Here is a 15258-nt window from a genome sequence, read left to right as displayed (position 1 = left end):
CTCCCCCGGCCGGCCGGCCGGCCGGGCCTCACCCATCTCCTCTGGGCTCAGGCACTGGCGCTGCGCTGGGCTGTACTCGGCCGGGGGCGTGCAGGCGCAGCGGTAGCCCCCGCGCGTGTTCTCACACACTCCGTTCCGGCAGTTGGATTCATCCAGGCACTCGTCCACGTCTGCGGGAGGAGGAGAAGCGCGGATGGCAGGGGCCGGTCTGGGGGTGGAGGGGCGCCTCCTCCCCGCCCCCGGCCACTCGGGCCGGCCACTCACCCACGCACTCCAGCAGGTTCCCGTCGTAGTAGAAGCCCTGCTTGCAGTAGCACTCGTAGCCGGGCTGCGTGTTCACGCACTTGCCCTCCTTGCAGATCTCCGCCCCGAACAACATGCACTCATCTATGTCTGTGGGAGAACGCGCCGTCGACGCTCGGGCCTTCTACCGACCTGGCCCGAGCGCCGCCGGGGACGTGGGTGGGGCTTACTGCAGGGGCCGACCGCACTCAGTGGTAGGGGCTTTCCGGACGATGACGTACAGTGACGGGGCGGGGCGAACCCCAGGGCCCGAGCTGACCGAGCCAGCAAGAGCCGGGTCGGGGCGGTCCACACCTCGGTGGGCGGGGCAGCGCAGGGGCTTACCGCGGTGGGCTGGGATGCCGTAGTTAACGATGTTGTTGTCCTGGGTGTAGCCCTTCCCGTCCGGGCAGAGGCTGTGGAACTCGGCTGCGGGGAGAGAGCGGCGGTGGGGAGGGAAAGAGGCAGGACGAGCGCGCGTGCTGAGCGTCCAGCTCAGGCTGGCACTGTCCACCTGATTTCCAACTACCCAGGGAGGTGCCATTTCCCCCATTCTCCGTTTCCAGGGGAAGCAGGCTCTGGGAAGGGAAGGGGCCTGCCGGCCTCCTGACCTGAGCTGTAGACTGGGCAGGGGTAGATCTCGCAGTGGTCCCCCCAGCCGGCCCCCAGGGAGCAGCAACACTCCTGCTGGGTGATGTTGGTGGCCAATACGCTGTCGCAGAACACCGTGTCATCGAAGTTAAGGTAGCATTCCTTCTTGTGGTGGGGCTGCTCTACCTCTGCTCGGGGAGAGGGCAGCTCAGGGCCAGGCAGGCAGACTGCCGTTTTCCCCGCCCGTCCACCACAGCCCTCTGCTACCCCCTTCCCGAGCTCCCCTCAGGCGCCCTGTGAGAGCCAGCCTCCTCAACGTGCCATTCAGGGCCCTGCAAGGTCTGGCCCCGCCAGACTCCCTGGAGCAAAAGCAATTTCTTCCTGTTCCTCAGATTCCAAACGGTGGGACCAGGTGTGATCTATCTACCCCCACCCCTGCGTGCAAGGGAGATGTCTGGTGTGGAGAGGGGCCTGGAGAGCACTCACCCTCACAGCCGTGCTGGTCCTGGGTGGGCGTGAAGCCCTCGTCGCAGACACACACATAGGAGCCCTGCAGGTTCTCACAGGCCCCGTGGGGAAGGCACAGGCCCCGGTCCTGGCTGCACTCATCTATGTCTGCGGGGAGTGGGGAGCCAGAAGCAGGGGCAGGAGCCACTGATAAGGAAACGCAGCCTCTCTGTCCCTGGGGGTGTGCCCCAGTGCCTCCCACAAGTTTAGAACCCAAATTTCCACTTTGATTTCAAAGTACACACAACAGGAAGTCCCCTGGTGTGTGTCTGTGGGTGTAATGTACGTATATTTGCTGCTATCATTCTGCTTAAAACCTTCAGTGGCCCCCACTGACAACCCCCCAGCACTATGCTCAGGGCACAGGTGTCTACTCTCCCCTAAAAACACAACTGGCTCCCTCCAGACCTCTGTGCTTTGCATGTACTGTTCTCGGTTTGGAATACCATTCCATGCATTTCTCTGCCAAGGGAACCCCTTCAAGTCCCAGTCCAACTGTCACCTCTCCTTTGCAATTAATCCTAGTCCAGCCTTCTGTCAGGACCCAGCACTGTGAACTGTGAGAATCGGTTACCATTTCAGCCTCCCCCAGCCGGGAGCCCTGGATCATTGTCTAATCCCTAGTACTTGGGAGGTACTCAGTAAACATTGGATGAATGCACATACGGGTCAGTTGATGGGGACGACGAACGAATTAATACCTGTAAAGAGCTCAGCACAGTGCCTGGCACACAGTAATACCATGTAAGTGTTAAGTATCGTTATTCCCGTTAATCACTGTTACTCCAGGTGAAAGAGTGGAAGAAGTGGCTGGATGTGGATGGAATGACAGGTCACACCAACAGTGTGCCTGGGTGTTTATTGCTCCCCGCCACGCCCCCTCCTGGGCCCTCCAGCCACCCCCCCCATACCTTGGCACTTCCTGCCGCCCACCAGCCGGTGCCCCTGGGGGCAGAGACATCTGTAGGAACCATTGGTGTTGATGCAGTCACCCCCAATGCAGGTTGCAGGGAAATCACACTCATCAATATCTGGCGAGGGGATTGAGGGGGTAGGCATTCTCAGGGGCTGACTCCCCTCCACACACACACACAGCCTGAAACTGTCAAAGTGTTCCCAGAGTCCCACACTCCCATTACCCCATCTTAAGTCTAGATGGGGGCTGGACCTGGTAGTGCCTGGCTTGTCCAAGGTGGCCCCTGGTCTCAGGGCTTGGGCAGCAGGGGTGCTGGGGAGGGAGGGACAGGACAGCCCCCCTCCCAGGCCTCACCTTCACAGCGGCTCCGGTCCCTTGATAGGTGGTAGCCAGAGAGGCACTGACACTGGAAGGAGCCTGGTGTGTTGGTGCAGATGCCATTGTCGCACACATCCCCAGCCTCACACTCGTCCACATCTGCAGGGCAGGGAGGTGTCAGAGGGTCAGGCTGGAGGTGGTCTTGGGCCCCTGCTACCCCATAGCCTGGAGCACCAGAGCTGAGGCCAGCAGAGCTAAGAGAAGCATGAGCAGGAGGTGATGAGGCCAGGTGCGGCCAGGTTGAGGCTAAAGAGCTCTGGCCATTCAGGATGCTTGCCCTACCCGCATTACCCACCTTCACCAGTCAGGAGACCCCCTCTCTCATCCTCTGTTTCCATACTGTCCTGGCTTTCCTTGAACCTCACTTCTGGGCCCCTGCCCCTCACCTGCCACGGCTCCCTTCTTTCTGTGTAGATAAGCTCCCCCTATCTCTTTGCCTTTCCCGCAGAACAATTTCTCCCACTCACATCGTAAAGGAACCTGAGGACAAGCTTCACTGCAACCCTCTCAGAAGCTGGTTGTTGTCCACACCTAGACTCCTCCCACCCTCTTTACTGTGTCAGCGCCCATCAGATAAACTCCCTCTCCAGGAGTTTTCAACCTCCACGTAGACAACCAGGCCCAGCCTCTGGCCTCACTTCCCTTGACCCCTCAGTTTTCGGGACCCTCACCTCAGTGTTAACCACTCTCTCTCAGGAGCAGAGGGGGCTTTTCCTCACTGGACCTGCCCCACCTTGGAAAGCTCAGTGGCTGCTTCCCGAGGCCCCTGCAGTTCTCCACAGGTCTCTGCTCCACCTTCTCCCCCAGGGTCTGGTAGCCTCCCTCTCAGACTTCTGAGCTGCCCCTGAGGCCCCGGACTCTGACGGCTCCTGCCTGACCCCCTTCTCTCCACAGCCTGAACCCCAGGACTCTTCAGTGGATGACGGTCTATCACTCCTGAGACCATGAACAGGAAGAAACTTTCTTAAACCATCGTGAATTTTCTCATTCCTCCCCTTAAAATGCTTTAGGATGAAACTCAACCTGCCTCTCAGCCCTAATCCCCTGCTCAGACCTTACAGTTCCCTGGACACTCCGTCCTGTTTCTCACCTGAGTCTTTGCCTGTGCTGAGCCCTCTGCTTACATGCTGTTCCCTCTCATCCTTCTTTGCTTGGCTAATTTCTCTTGATTCTTTAAGAGACTCAGGCCGCCTCCTCCCGAAACCGCTGGTGTTCCTGGGAGCGTTCCAGCTCCATCCACGTCCACACCCCTGCGCTTTACAGCGTGTCTAAGGTTCCCCAGTTTCTCTGAATCTCTGCCTTCAGCCCCTCTCTTGGTGCATAATAAATATTAATGCAGGTGTGCGTGTGGCTATCAACGCCCCCCCCCCCATTCTTCGATATCAATTTTTTTCCTTCAAATTTAGGTAACGTGCTTTGTAAATGTGGCTTCAAGTCTAGCCTCATAAGACCCTGTGTGGAAACTAGCGGCCCTTCCTCGGTGAGGTGCGTCCAAAGAACAACTGATCAATCAACCAGGGTATGAGTTAGTCACTTCCCCACCCACCCGTTGTACAGACAGGGTGACCCCGTCCCGGCGTTGGCGCGGGAGCGGGTGGCTGGATAGGGTGCAGGGCTGAGGCTCACCCAGGCAGCTGCGGCCGTCCGGCGCCGGCGCGTAGCCTTGGGCGCACGTGCAGCGGAAGGAGCCCGGGAGGTTCTCACACCAGCCTGGCGCGCAGGGGTTGCCCTCGGCGCACTCGTTCACGTCTGCGGCGGCGAAGATTCGCCTCGAACTCCGACCCCGCGCCGTGGTGGGGGCCTCCACTCCCGGCAGGCTCCACTCGTGGGCTCCTCCACCCCCTTCGCAGGCGGCCAGGGCCCCACCGCCCCGCAACCCTGCAGCAGACCCCGCCCATTGGCCTCTGAGGCCCCGCCTTCCACCCTGACCCAGGCCCAACTCTCACCGCGGCAGGCCCCGCCCCCCTGGCTGCGGTAGCCGGGCTGACAGGCGATGCACTTGAAGCTCCCGGGTTTGTTCTCGCATTTGCCATCCGGGCAGGAGCTAGGGTCCCGGCACTCGTCGATGTCTGCACAGAAGGGAGAAGGAAAAGGACCCGTGTGGGGACCACGGGACCGACAGGGTCCTCGGCAAGGTTTCCCTTCGTTAGATGAACAAGGGAACCGACCCTCCAGGCTCCCCGACCCCAACCTCTGAGAGGTCTAATTGGGCAGAGACAGGAGTCCAGGCCCTCGGCCCCAGCCCAAGTCGAGAGCCCGCGAGGGCCACTCCCTTCGCCCTGAACGGGGTCTCCCCACCTTCGCATACAGGCGGTCGGGAAGCCTTGAGCCGGTAGCCGGGGAAGCAGTTGCACTTGTAGTGCCCGGGGAAGTTGATGCAGAAGCCGCCATCTCCGCACAGGTGGGGCTTAGCGCACTCGTTCAGGTCTGAGCGGGAGGAAGAAGCGCGAAGGGGTGCGCGGCAGGCGGAGGGAGAGCCCGCCGTGTCCAGCTAGCCCAGTGCCGCCCCCGCCCGGCCACGCCCCCGCGCTTACCCACGCACGAGCGGCCCCCGGCGCCGACGTGCAGGCGGTAGCCGCGGTTGCAGTGGCAGTTGTAGGAACCTCCAGTGTTCATGCAGATGCCCCGCCCCGCGCCGCACGGCTCCGCCTCGCACTCGTTCACGTCTGAGGGGGGACCAGCGGGCGGGAAGACGTCAGGGGGTTGTCGGGCTCAGGGCTGCCCCCGGGACCACCCGTCCGGCTGCACGCCCCGCGCTCACCCACGCAGTAGCGGTGCTGCGGGTGCGACCGGTAGCCTGGGTTGCAGTGGCAGGAGTAGTCGGAGGGGCCCGGGACGCACTCGCCGTGGCCACAGATGTTCTGGTTCAGGCGACACTCGTCCGTCTCTGCAGGCGGGGGCCAAGTGAGGAGCCGGGCAGGTAGCGCTCACCCTCTGCCGCGTCCCTAGGCAGGGACCTCGACATCCCATTCCTAATGATCCCAATACCTGAGCCTGGTCACATCCTGACCTCAGGTCCCTGCACCGCCATATTCCAGCCCAGATTCCAATTCCACGACTCCAGATAGCCCCAAATCAGGACCCAAGGTCCCTCACATCCCTACCTCCTTAACCCCAGGACCCTTGATACTTCCATCCCCACTCACTTCAAGACCCTGGCCCCAGTCACCCCAAACCCCATCACACCTCCGTCCCCTCGGGGCCTCTCAGTCATCTCAATACCCCTACCCCAAACCAAAAACCAAACGTGCTGCAGTCGAGTTCAACTCACAGTCGACCCTGCAGGACAAAGCCGAAATGCCCCACAGGGTTGCCAAGGCTGTAAATCTTTAGGGAAACAGACTGCTACAGAGCAGGTGGTGGGTTCCAACCTGCAACCTTTCGGTTAGCAGCCGAGCACTCAACTACTACGCCAGCAGGGCTCCTTATCTCTACCCCAGAGACTCTGAAACCCCCTTCTTCCCAGTCACCTCATACCCTAAACCCTGTAGCCTCAGTCACACCAATATCTTCTACCCCAGTGACCCCAACAGCCCTTGCCCCAGAACCTTAGCCGCCAATGCCAAAATGGTTGATTGCCGCCTCACCCCAAGACAGGTGGGGGCTGGTTTCCTGGGGAATCCTGGCTTGCCCCAGGGCTGTGCACAGGCAGTCAGATCCAGGGACTTCTCACCCTGTCACCAGTCCCAGGATTTCCTGCCTTCTACCTCTCTCTCCTCTTGGTCCCCACTGCCCACCAGCCTCTTCTCTAGTCCCTTTCACCCATGTATCCAGGCTGTGATGCTGAGCTCTGCGCTGCCCCAAACCCATCTGCCCAGTGGGCTCTCTGCAGGCTGTTCCTCTACCTGAAATGCCTCTCTCCAACCTCTCCCCTAGGCCTCCTTAATGCTCCCTTCCCTGAGCCTCCCCATGTACCCCTTCCTCCACAATCGTCAGACCCCAGAGCTGTCACTGGGCTGTCGCAGACTATGCAGGCCTCCAAGGCAGTCACCTTCCAGTCCTGCCCTCACTCCAGGAGCTCATCATAGCCCAGGGGTTCAGTGAGGCTGGTGGTTCCCTTGTGGTTTGGAAGTCCACACAGATCTGGGTGTGAATCTGGCCCTAGGGCAAATTACTGAACCTCTCTGAGCCTCAGCTTTCTCACCTGGAAAATGAGGCTTAGCCGTGGCCACTTCACAGAGTGCGAGAAGGTGAAATGATATTTAGTATGTAAAGCTCTTAAAAGACAGTGCCTGGTACACAGGAATTACTCAGTCGGAGCTAGCAATTATTATGATGCCCAAACCCTGCAGGCATTTCCCACAGCCTCCAGGATCAAATCCAAGCCTCTTAACAAGGCTCCCCATGGGCTGGCCCTTCCCTTGTTCAGAAAAACTGATCTGTGTGGTTTCGCCCTCCTCCACCAGTGTTTCATGCCTCCATGCCTATGACCAGATGAAACTTCACTTGGAATGTCCTTTCTCCCAACCTACACACCCCATTCCTTCCCTGTTGACAGGGGCCGTCGAGTGGTCCCGACTCATAGCACCCATGAACAACAGAATGAAACACTGCCCGGTCCTGCGCCATCCTCACATCATTGCTACGTTTGAGCCCATTGTTGCAGCCACTGTGTCGATTCATCCTGCTGAGGGTCTTCCTCTTTTTCACTGACCCTCTACTTTACCAAGCATGATGTCCTTCTCCAGGGACTGGTCCCTCCTGTAACGTGTCCAATGTACGTGAGACGAAGTCTTGCTATCCTCGCTTCCAAGGAGCACTCTGCTTGTACTTTTTTCAAGACAGACTTGTTTGTTCTCCTGGCAATTCATGGTATATTCAGTAATCTTTGCCCACACCATAATTCAAAGGTGTCAGTTCTTCCGGGTCTTCCTTATTCATTGTCCAGCATTCTCATGCATATAAGGCGACTGGAAATACCAGGGCTTGGGTCACGCACACCCATCTTTGCTTTTTAACACTCTAAAGAGGTCTTTTGCAGCAGATGTGCCCGATACAATCTGTCGTTTGATTTCTTGACTGCTGCTTCCAGGGGTGTTGATTGTGGATCCAAGTAAAATGAAATCCTTGACAACTTCCATCTTTTCTCCATTTATCATGATATTGCTTATTGGTCCAGTTGTGAGGATTTTTCTTTTTTTTATGTTGAGGTGTGATCTGTACTGAAGGCTGTGGTCTTTGATCTTCATCAGTACTTACCTACTTTCTCTTTAATCTTTAACAATCTTTAAAACCCTGCCCAGAAAGCCTTCTCTCATATTATCACAACCCCAGTCGTCCTTCCCTCTTTATTTTTTTCATAGCGTTTATAAGACAGGCCAGATATTTACTTATTGATGTGTTGTTTGTCTGCTCCACAAAGACAACATCTTTTTGTCTCTTTTGTTCATTGCAGTATCACCAGAACCTAACCAGTGCCTGGCAAGTTGTTGTTGTTGGTAGTTGCTGACAAATTGATTCTGACTCATGGCAATCCCATATGTGCAGAGTAGAACTGCTCCATGGGGTTTTCTTGGCTATAATCTTTACACAAGCAGATCACCAGGCCTTTCTTCCACAGTGCCTCTGGGTGGGTCTGAACCACCAACTTTTAGGTTAGTAATAAAGGCTGAACCTTTTGCTCTACCCAGAAACCGACCCCACAGTGTTGTTAGTTGCCATCAAGTTGATTGCGACTCATGAAGACCCCATGTGTGCAGCGTAGAACTGCTCCGTAAGATTGTCAAGGCTGGGCGTTTTGGAAGCAGATCGACAGGCTTTGCTTCCGAGCTGCCTTTAGAGGGGGGGTTTGAACTGCCAACGTTTCATTAGTAGTACTGTGCTTAACCATTTGCTGCACCCAGGGACCCAACCCCACGGTAGACTCTGCATGTTAGCGCTGTTGCCAACAGCCTGTTACAAAAAAACCAAACCAAACCCCCTGCCCTCCAGTAGATTCTGACTCATAGTGACCCTATAGGACAGAATAGAACTCCCCATAGGGTCTACCAAGGAGCGGCTGGTGGATTTGAACTGTCGACCATTTGGTTAGGAGACGAGCTCTTAACCACTGCACCACCAGGACTCCAACAGCCTGTTAGTACACTGGAATGACTAGGGAGGAGGGAAAGACGAAAGAACGAAGCTTGGGGGCGTGGCCTGACCAGGGCGTGGCCTCACTGGGCGGGCCTTACCTGTGACCTGCGTGGGGGCAATCTCCACGGCACTGCGCGACGTGGGCAAATCCGGCAGGAACAAGCGCATGGTGGGCGGAGAGGGGCGGGAGATCAGCTCTGCAAACAGCAGCACAGCCCGTCACCGGGTGAGGGGGTGGGCCGGCTGCCCCGCTCCCAGCAGGCCCTCCGTGGGAACATCACCTCCCAGCTCTACTGCCTCCCAGCGCCTTGCTTGTGAAGCGAACCACCCCTCCCTCTCCCCCCGCCCCGCGCAGTGACTCGTCCCTGCAGTGCCCAGCTCACCAGGGTAGGGCCGGGCAGGAGCTGTGGTGGCGGTCGGGTGGCTCTGCTGTGCTGACCGCTCCTCAATCACTGGCTGCGGGTGACAGCGGCCTGAGTCCTGTGGCTCCCTCGCCTTCCCGCCCCTCCCGCCTGGGCCCGAATACTCACTGAATCCGTAGTCACCCCTAAAAGGGAAGAAGATGGGGCTGAAAGTACTGGGCTAGGGAAGGGAGTCAGGTCTGGGATCAGCAGTTGGGCATCTGTGGTTAGGGTCTCCAAGAGTCCAGTGATCAGCTCTCTGGGTCAAGAGTTAGGGGTTAGATCCGGGGCTCAAGGAGTGTCTGCATCAGGGATCAGGAGACCAGATCTGGGGAATTCCACAATGGGGCAACGTCCTTAGGTTATGGGTAAAAGGTGAGAAGGTTCTAGCCCAAGGTTAAATCCCTGGGTCAAGGGTCAGAGGATCAGGTCTGGGGGCAGCATTTAGGCTGGATCCATGGATCGAAGGGATCAAGAAATCTGGAGGGCAGTGGATGAGTCAGGGGTTAGGAGTTGGGGGTTAGACTCTGAGGTTGTAGCTGTGGATCAGGGGTCAAGGGGTCAGGGAATGGAAGGGGTCAGTCCAGACCTCTTTCTTCCTCAGTGTCCTCGGGGGGTGGTGCCCGGCTGGGGCTCTCAGGCAGCTGCTGGGGCTTGGGCGGCCCATCGGGGTGCAGGAAGAGGGAAAAATCACTTTCACCCTGAATGGTGAGCGTCTGGTGAGAGGTGAGGATGTGGTACCCCTTCCCAGCAGGGCAGATCTCCTTGAAGGCAGCTGTACCAGGGCAAAGGATACAGAGTGAGTGTTCCTGGACAGGTACCCGGACAGCCCCCGGCCCACCTGCCCCAGGCTCACCAGTGCCATCAGCCGGGCAGCGCTGGCACCGCGTGCCCCAGGCCTTGCCGACGCTGCAGCAGCAGAGCTGGCGGGTGAGGCGTGTGGTCAGCGGGTGCTGGCACTGGTGCTCAGGGCTCACCAGGCGGAAACACAGGCTCTTCTCCTCCGGCTTGTCCACTGTGGGGGCGGGCATGGGCATCTGGGCCTGAACACGGCCCCTGTCCCTCTGCCCAGCTGTTCCAGGCCTTGCTCCTCTGGCTCAGACAATCTCTGAACCTGTGTGACCCCCTGAACTTGTTACCCTGACCTCAAGTAACCTCTGAAACCTATGTGGCCACTGACCCTAGCTGCTCTAAGCTTCATCTCTATTACCCATTCAGCTCCTAACCTCATGTGACCCTTTAACCCCATGTGACCCCTGATCCCACTACCCTAGACTTCACTCTTTCTACTCATCAAGCCCATGATCTTATCTGATTGCATATAGTCCCTGACCCCATGAAACCTCTAACCCCAGGTCACATGTGATCCCTGACCCCACTGACCTACCCACATGATCCTACCTGCTCTGGGCCTTGCTCCTTCTTTGACCCCACCCTGACCTCTTGTGGACGCTGATCCTGGCTGCTCAGAGCCTTACCCCTCCCACGCAGGCCCCTGACCTCCCAGGGAGCTGGCCCCCAGGCTCACCAATGCACTGCGTGCGTGAGGGGCCCAAGCTATGGCCAGGAGGGCAGACACAGCGATAGGAGCCAGGGTTGTTGAGGCAGTCCCCATGGCGACACATACCAGGCATTGTGCATTCGTTGATGTCTGTGGTGAGCAGGAGTTTGGTCCCTCTAGGCTGGGGCCATGGGGTGACATTAAGCTGCTCCAAGGACCCCAGGAGCCCCAGCCCTGCCTCCTCCCTGTGCCCACCTTGGGGCCTCCCGTAGTGAAAGCGGCCTGCCCCTCCAGCCCGTACAGGGCGGTGCCATACCCTGACAGTGGGTGCTGTTGAGTCTCTTGTAGCCCTGGGGGCAGTCAGCGCCCACCTCCCCACGCACAGGACCCGGTTTCTGCACCCCTGTGTCTGCAGAGAAAGGAGAGCATGGCAGGGGGGAGTCGGGGGGTGGGGCCTGCGGGGCAGGAGGGCTCTGGGGGAGGGGCAGTGTGGTATGAAGAAGAGTCCCGTGAGCAGTGAGAGGGCTCAGACTACTCTGGGTTGGGGTTCCCGCTGCAGGGCGCTGGGGTGCGGGTACGTTCGCCCTGCAGCGGGGATACCCCGCTGAGCCTGCACTCACACTGCAGCTGGGGGCATTTGTGGCACTTGCTCTGGCCCCAGGCGGTCCCGATGCTCCCGCAGCAGTCTTCCTGCTTGGTGAGGCCGGGGAGGGGGTTGCTGCCGCACTGGGGGAGGGGCAAGGAGAGCAGTCACAGGGTGCCCTGCCCCCACCTGGCCTCCCTCCTGAGGTCCCTCCTCACCTCCCCAGCCTGTGGGTGGGGAATGGGGTGCCCTGGGCCCTCAGTTTTGAGCAATCCCCAAGAACTGAATTTTGAGCAGTCAGGGCAACGTGAGAGACAAGGGCCGGTCCAACCGGGGCTGTTGGGTCACTCACGGGCTGCTTGGGCAGCGTGTCCTGGAAGCATCGTCCCAGGGGCTTCTGGGTGGGTGGCCGTGGGTGCGAGGGCTTGGGGTGCGGTAGCAGGTGCTGCGCAGGGGCAGGACCCTCGGCGTTCAGCCCCTCAATGCGGTGTACCTGCACGGAGGCCTCGGGCGGGTGGTGCACGCGCACGTTCACCACAGGGGGTGGGGCCTGCACTGGGGGCGGGGCAGACGGCCTCATGGATGCCCCGTCCCCGGGTCGCCGACCCCGCCCACCTCGGCCCCCCGGCGTCGGCCCGTGCCTTGGTACCTTCGGCTGAGATCTGGCCCGGCCCGAGGGGCACCAGGAAGGCCGCGTGCTGGGCAGGGGGCCCCTCCCCGGGCCCGGGCGGGTCGGCGATCACCTGGACGGCGTAGATGGCGTGCTTGCTGGCCACAGAGTCGCCCTCCGGTGCCAGGGGTGGCAGCGCGCCGGTGGACAGGGCCCCGGCCCGGCCCAGCCCGGGGCCTGAGCCGCCAGCGCCCCCGCCAGCCCCGCCGGCGGGCACCTGACAGAAGCGCCCCGTGAAGTCCGGGGGACACAGGCACTGGTTTCGGGAGGAGCACTGGCCGCCATTCATGCAGGGCAGAGGGCACACCACTGGGGAGGAGGGAGGGGAAGCGGATCAGCGCCGGCCCAGCCCCTCACCCACATCCTGCCTCTCCCTCCTCCTCCCTACTTCCTCGCCACCCACTGGGTTTATCCCCCCTGGGAAGCTGGTTTTTGTGACATATCCCTCTCATTGTGTGGAAACCGCCTTTCGAGGGTCCCCCAACATCCTCATACCCGCAGCGTGTTGGGTTCTGGAGTCTGTTGGACTTGACCCTGAGCAGTATTTCCCCTCCCTGGGCCTAAGTTTCTCATCGCAGGGCTATTTGCGTATTAAGTGAGGTAATGCCTACTAGCAGAAGGTGCTGCATAAATGGTAGCAAATGATGACGAGAACGGAGAAACAGCCTTTCCCTCCCTGGCTCTCCCCTGGAGTCTTTCCTGGGTCTCCCACCTCACCCTGGAGCCTCCTATTCTCCCTAAAGGAATTCTCCCCCGATTGAGGCCTCACCCCTTCTCTGCTCTCCCTCTCCCTTGGATCTGCCATCCCAGGGCCCATACATCCCCACTGACTATCATGCCCACACCTCCAGCTCCAGCCTCCCACTCCTCCAGGACCTCTCCTGGGCAACTCCACCCAGGGGACAGTCTCAGAAGTCAGTATCCTGTCCCCACCCCCTCCTGACCTCCAACCACCACTGAGGCACCCCAGCCTGCCCAGTCATCCAAACTGAACCTTGAGGCTCCATCTCTCCTGCTCCCAGCCTCTGTAATTCCCACGAATCCATCTCCCTTCCTCCTCTTGCCCTCTGCCCTGCCCTGACTCAGGCCTTGCCACCCAGACCCCTGGCTGGCCTGCCTCTCCTGCCTGTCCACTCTCCCAGTACCCCCAGAGAAACCTGCCTTGGGCAAAGCTCTCACAGAGTCACCCTGCTCCCTGCTTGCCTCGTTGCCTCAGCATTCAAGGCTCTCCCTGGCCCAGCACCAACCTTCCTTTCAGCCCTATCCCCTTCTGCTCCTTCCTTGTGCACCCCATGCCCCGGGCAAGTTGGACTCTTCTCCTTCCTCCACCAAATGTCATATCTTCTGCCTCCACGGCTTTGTTCATGTCAGTCTCTCCATCTCCGAGCCCTGTTCCCCATCTCCATATGTTCAGATCTTACCCTTCCGGGAGAGGAGCCTTTCCTCATGTCCTATCCATCCCTGCTCCCTCTCCTGAGGTGCTGTCCCCTATCCCCAGCTCTGCCTGGCACCTGGCTTGGTTATAGCCATGTCTGTCTCCCCCACCAAGAAGGGTGATTTGGAGGGCAGGGCCGGGCCTACCTCAGCTCTGGGTCCTGGAGGAGGTGCAGGGAGAATGAATGAAAGAATGCGTGAGTGAGTGGATGCTACACTCACAGATATGTACATGGGATCTCTATCTGTCTCTCTGTCACACACACTCACATGGGACATATGCTTCCAGCCTTGGGGCCCTGAGCTGATGGACCAGCCCTAGCCCTCTCCTGCCTGCCCCATGGCTGCGGGAAGCCGGGGGTGCTGCCGTCTGGGACAAGAGCTAAGACAAGAGCTAAGACTAGAGCTTTCCTGGCTAAGAGCATCCCAACCCAGCCCAGCCTATCCTGCCTGGCCTCACGGGCCCAGGCCTCCCAGGACAGGAGGGGTGTGTCCTGGGCTAGGAGAGTCAGGATCCTCTCCTTCCTGCCTCCCAGTGAGTCACTCATAGCGGTAAGGATGACCTCCCAGCGACCCCGCCCGCTGTGGCCTGGGCACCGAGCCTGGGGGATGTGGGCAGCCTGGGCAGGATGGCCGGGGGCCTGGGAGGCCGTGCACATGGACACTCACACACACAGTCATGCTATCGCTCTGATACCAGCATAGGCTCACATAAGCACTCCCATAAACTCGCTGACAGGGACTGGAGGCACCCACCCAAGACAACAGCACAAAGAAACATGTACTTAATCACAGTGGACCACTGCAAAGCCCATGCATGCCCGTGTGCGTGCCATGCAGACACACACATCATCATCATCATCATCTCATGAGAACTGTGAACACCTGAGTGTTCCAGGCGTGTGAGCCGGTCTGCGAGCATGGGAATGTGTAAGGGGGCTGTTTTGCTGGTGCCATCCCAGGCCCAGCCTAATTACCCTGTCCAGGGAGGTAATTACAACTGGGACACCTCCCCCAGCCTGGGCCCACAGCTGGGAATTACTGGCAGGGCCCTGGGGGAGGAGAGCTGAGCCCCGGGCCTGGCCCTTTGAAGAGAGATGCTGGGGAAAGGATGGGCTCCAGGCTGAATTAGAGAGGCCCGGAGGGACTGGAGGGCCCCTGGGGCAGACAGCGGTTCCAGGCTTATAGGAGGAGACATCGGTGGGGCACCAGGAAAAGGAGAGACTGAGGACCCAAACCAGTCTCCACCTTCAGTCCTGCATCCCACTTCTTAGGCCTTAACATCCCTCCTATCCCTGACCTTGCCAGTAGCGCCCTCGCCCCCCCAGCCCTGACCTCAGCCCCTCCTCCCAGAAACACAGGTGTCTACTTCTGACAGGCCCTACTTTAGATCTTTAAAAAAACATTTCCTGTTTCCTTCCAGCAAGTCGTTTTTTGGGGGAATATTTACCCCTTCTCTAAATCAGATGTGCCAACCCTAGCTCACATCCTTCAAAACCCCTCTTCTGGCCCCAGTTCCCTCTCAGAACGCAGCACCTTCCAGAAGCCTATGGCATCCAGGACAGCAGCATTACCCCCACACCCTGGACCCTAGCCCTAACTCCGAATGTGAAGTCCAGGCGGCCATGCAGCCCCCCTGAACTCTGGCCCTGGGACCCTAGCCCCCTGTCTCTGCTCTCCGGAGCCCAGCCTCCATTCTCATATGCCCAAGACTCTGCCAGGCGTCCCGCCATTGTCCTGGTGCCTGTCCTCCCCCCAGCCGGTGCCCGCTGGCCCTCACCCACGCGGAAGCCGGAGCCCGTGAGTGTGTCGGTGCTGTGGCCGTTCTCTCCGATGAGCGTCATGTTGGAGCCCTGTTGACAACTGTCCCGACACTGGCCCTTGAGGCAGGTCCGCTTGCAGATCACGGGCGCAAAGACC

At 59.4% G+C, this 15258-nt stretch overlaps 1 protein-coding gene across 1 annotated transcript in view; it reads right to left on the bottom strand.

The window, feature by feature from the left end:
* The window catches only part of LTBP3 (latent transforming growth factor beta binding protein 3), a 13734-nt gene extending 1409 nt beyond the window's left edge, over positions 1-12325 (bottom strand). Inside the window, exons 1-22 of the mRNA XM_023738208.1 lie at positions 11884-12325; positions 11587-11789; positions 11272-11377; positions 10968-11060; positions 10679-10801; positions 10007-10165; positions 9740-9925; positions 9280-9296; positions 9133-9205; positions 8848-8946; positions 5436-5561; positions 5209-5340; positions 4973-5101; positions 4621-4743; positions 4301-4423; positions 2651-2773; positions 2292-2411; positions 1360-1488; positions 894-1061; positions 628-711; positions 265-393; positions 14-170 (exon numbers count right to left, since the gene is read on the bottom strand). Of these exons, the coding sequence (XP_023593976.1) occupies positions 14-170; positions 265-393; positions 628-711; positions 894-1061; positions 1360-1488; positions 2292-2411; positions 2651-2773; positions 4301-4423; positions 4621-4743; positions 4973-5101; positions 5209-5340; positions 5436-5561; positions 8848-8946; positions 9133-9205; positions 9280-9296; positions 9740-9925; positions 10007-10165; positions 10679-10801; positions 10968-11060; positions 11272-11377; positions 11587-11789; positions 11884-12193 (2912 nt within the window). The 5' untranslated portion in view covers positions 12194-12325. The remainder of the gene's footprint in view (positions 1-13; positions 171-264; positions 394-627; positions 712-893; positions 1062-1359; positions 1489-2291; positions 2412-2650; positions 2774-4300; positions 4424-4620; positions 4744-4972; positions 5102-5208; positions 5341-5435; positions 5562-8847; positions 8947-9132; positions 9206-9279; positions 9297-9739; positions 9926-10006; positions 10166-10678; positions 10802-10967; positions 11061-11271; positions 11378-11586; positions 11790-11883) is intronic.
* Between the last annotated feature and the right edge of the window lie 2933 nt (positions 12326-15258).

Source organism: Trichechus manatus, unplaced genomic scaffold, assembly GCF_000243295.1.
Source record: "Trichechus manatus latirostris isolate Lorelei unplaced genomic scaffold, TriManLat1.0 scaffold00113, whole genome shotgun sequence".
Lineage (NCBI taxonomy): Eukaryota > Metazoa > Chordata > Mammalia > Sirenia > Trichechidae > Trichechus > Trichechus manatus.
This window is presented reverse-complemented; position numbering and strand designations above follow the sequence as displayed.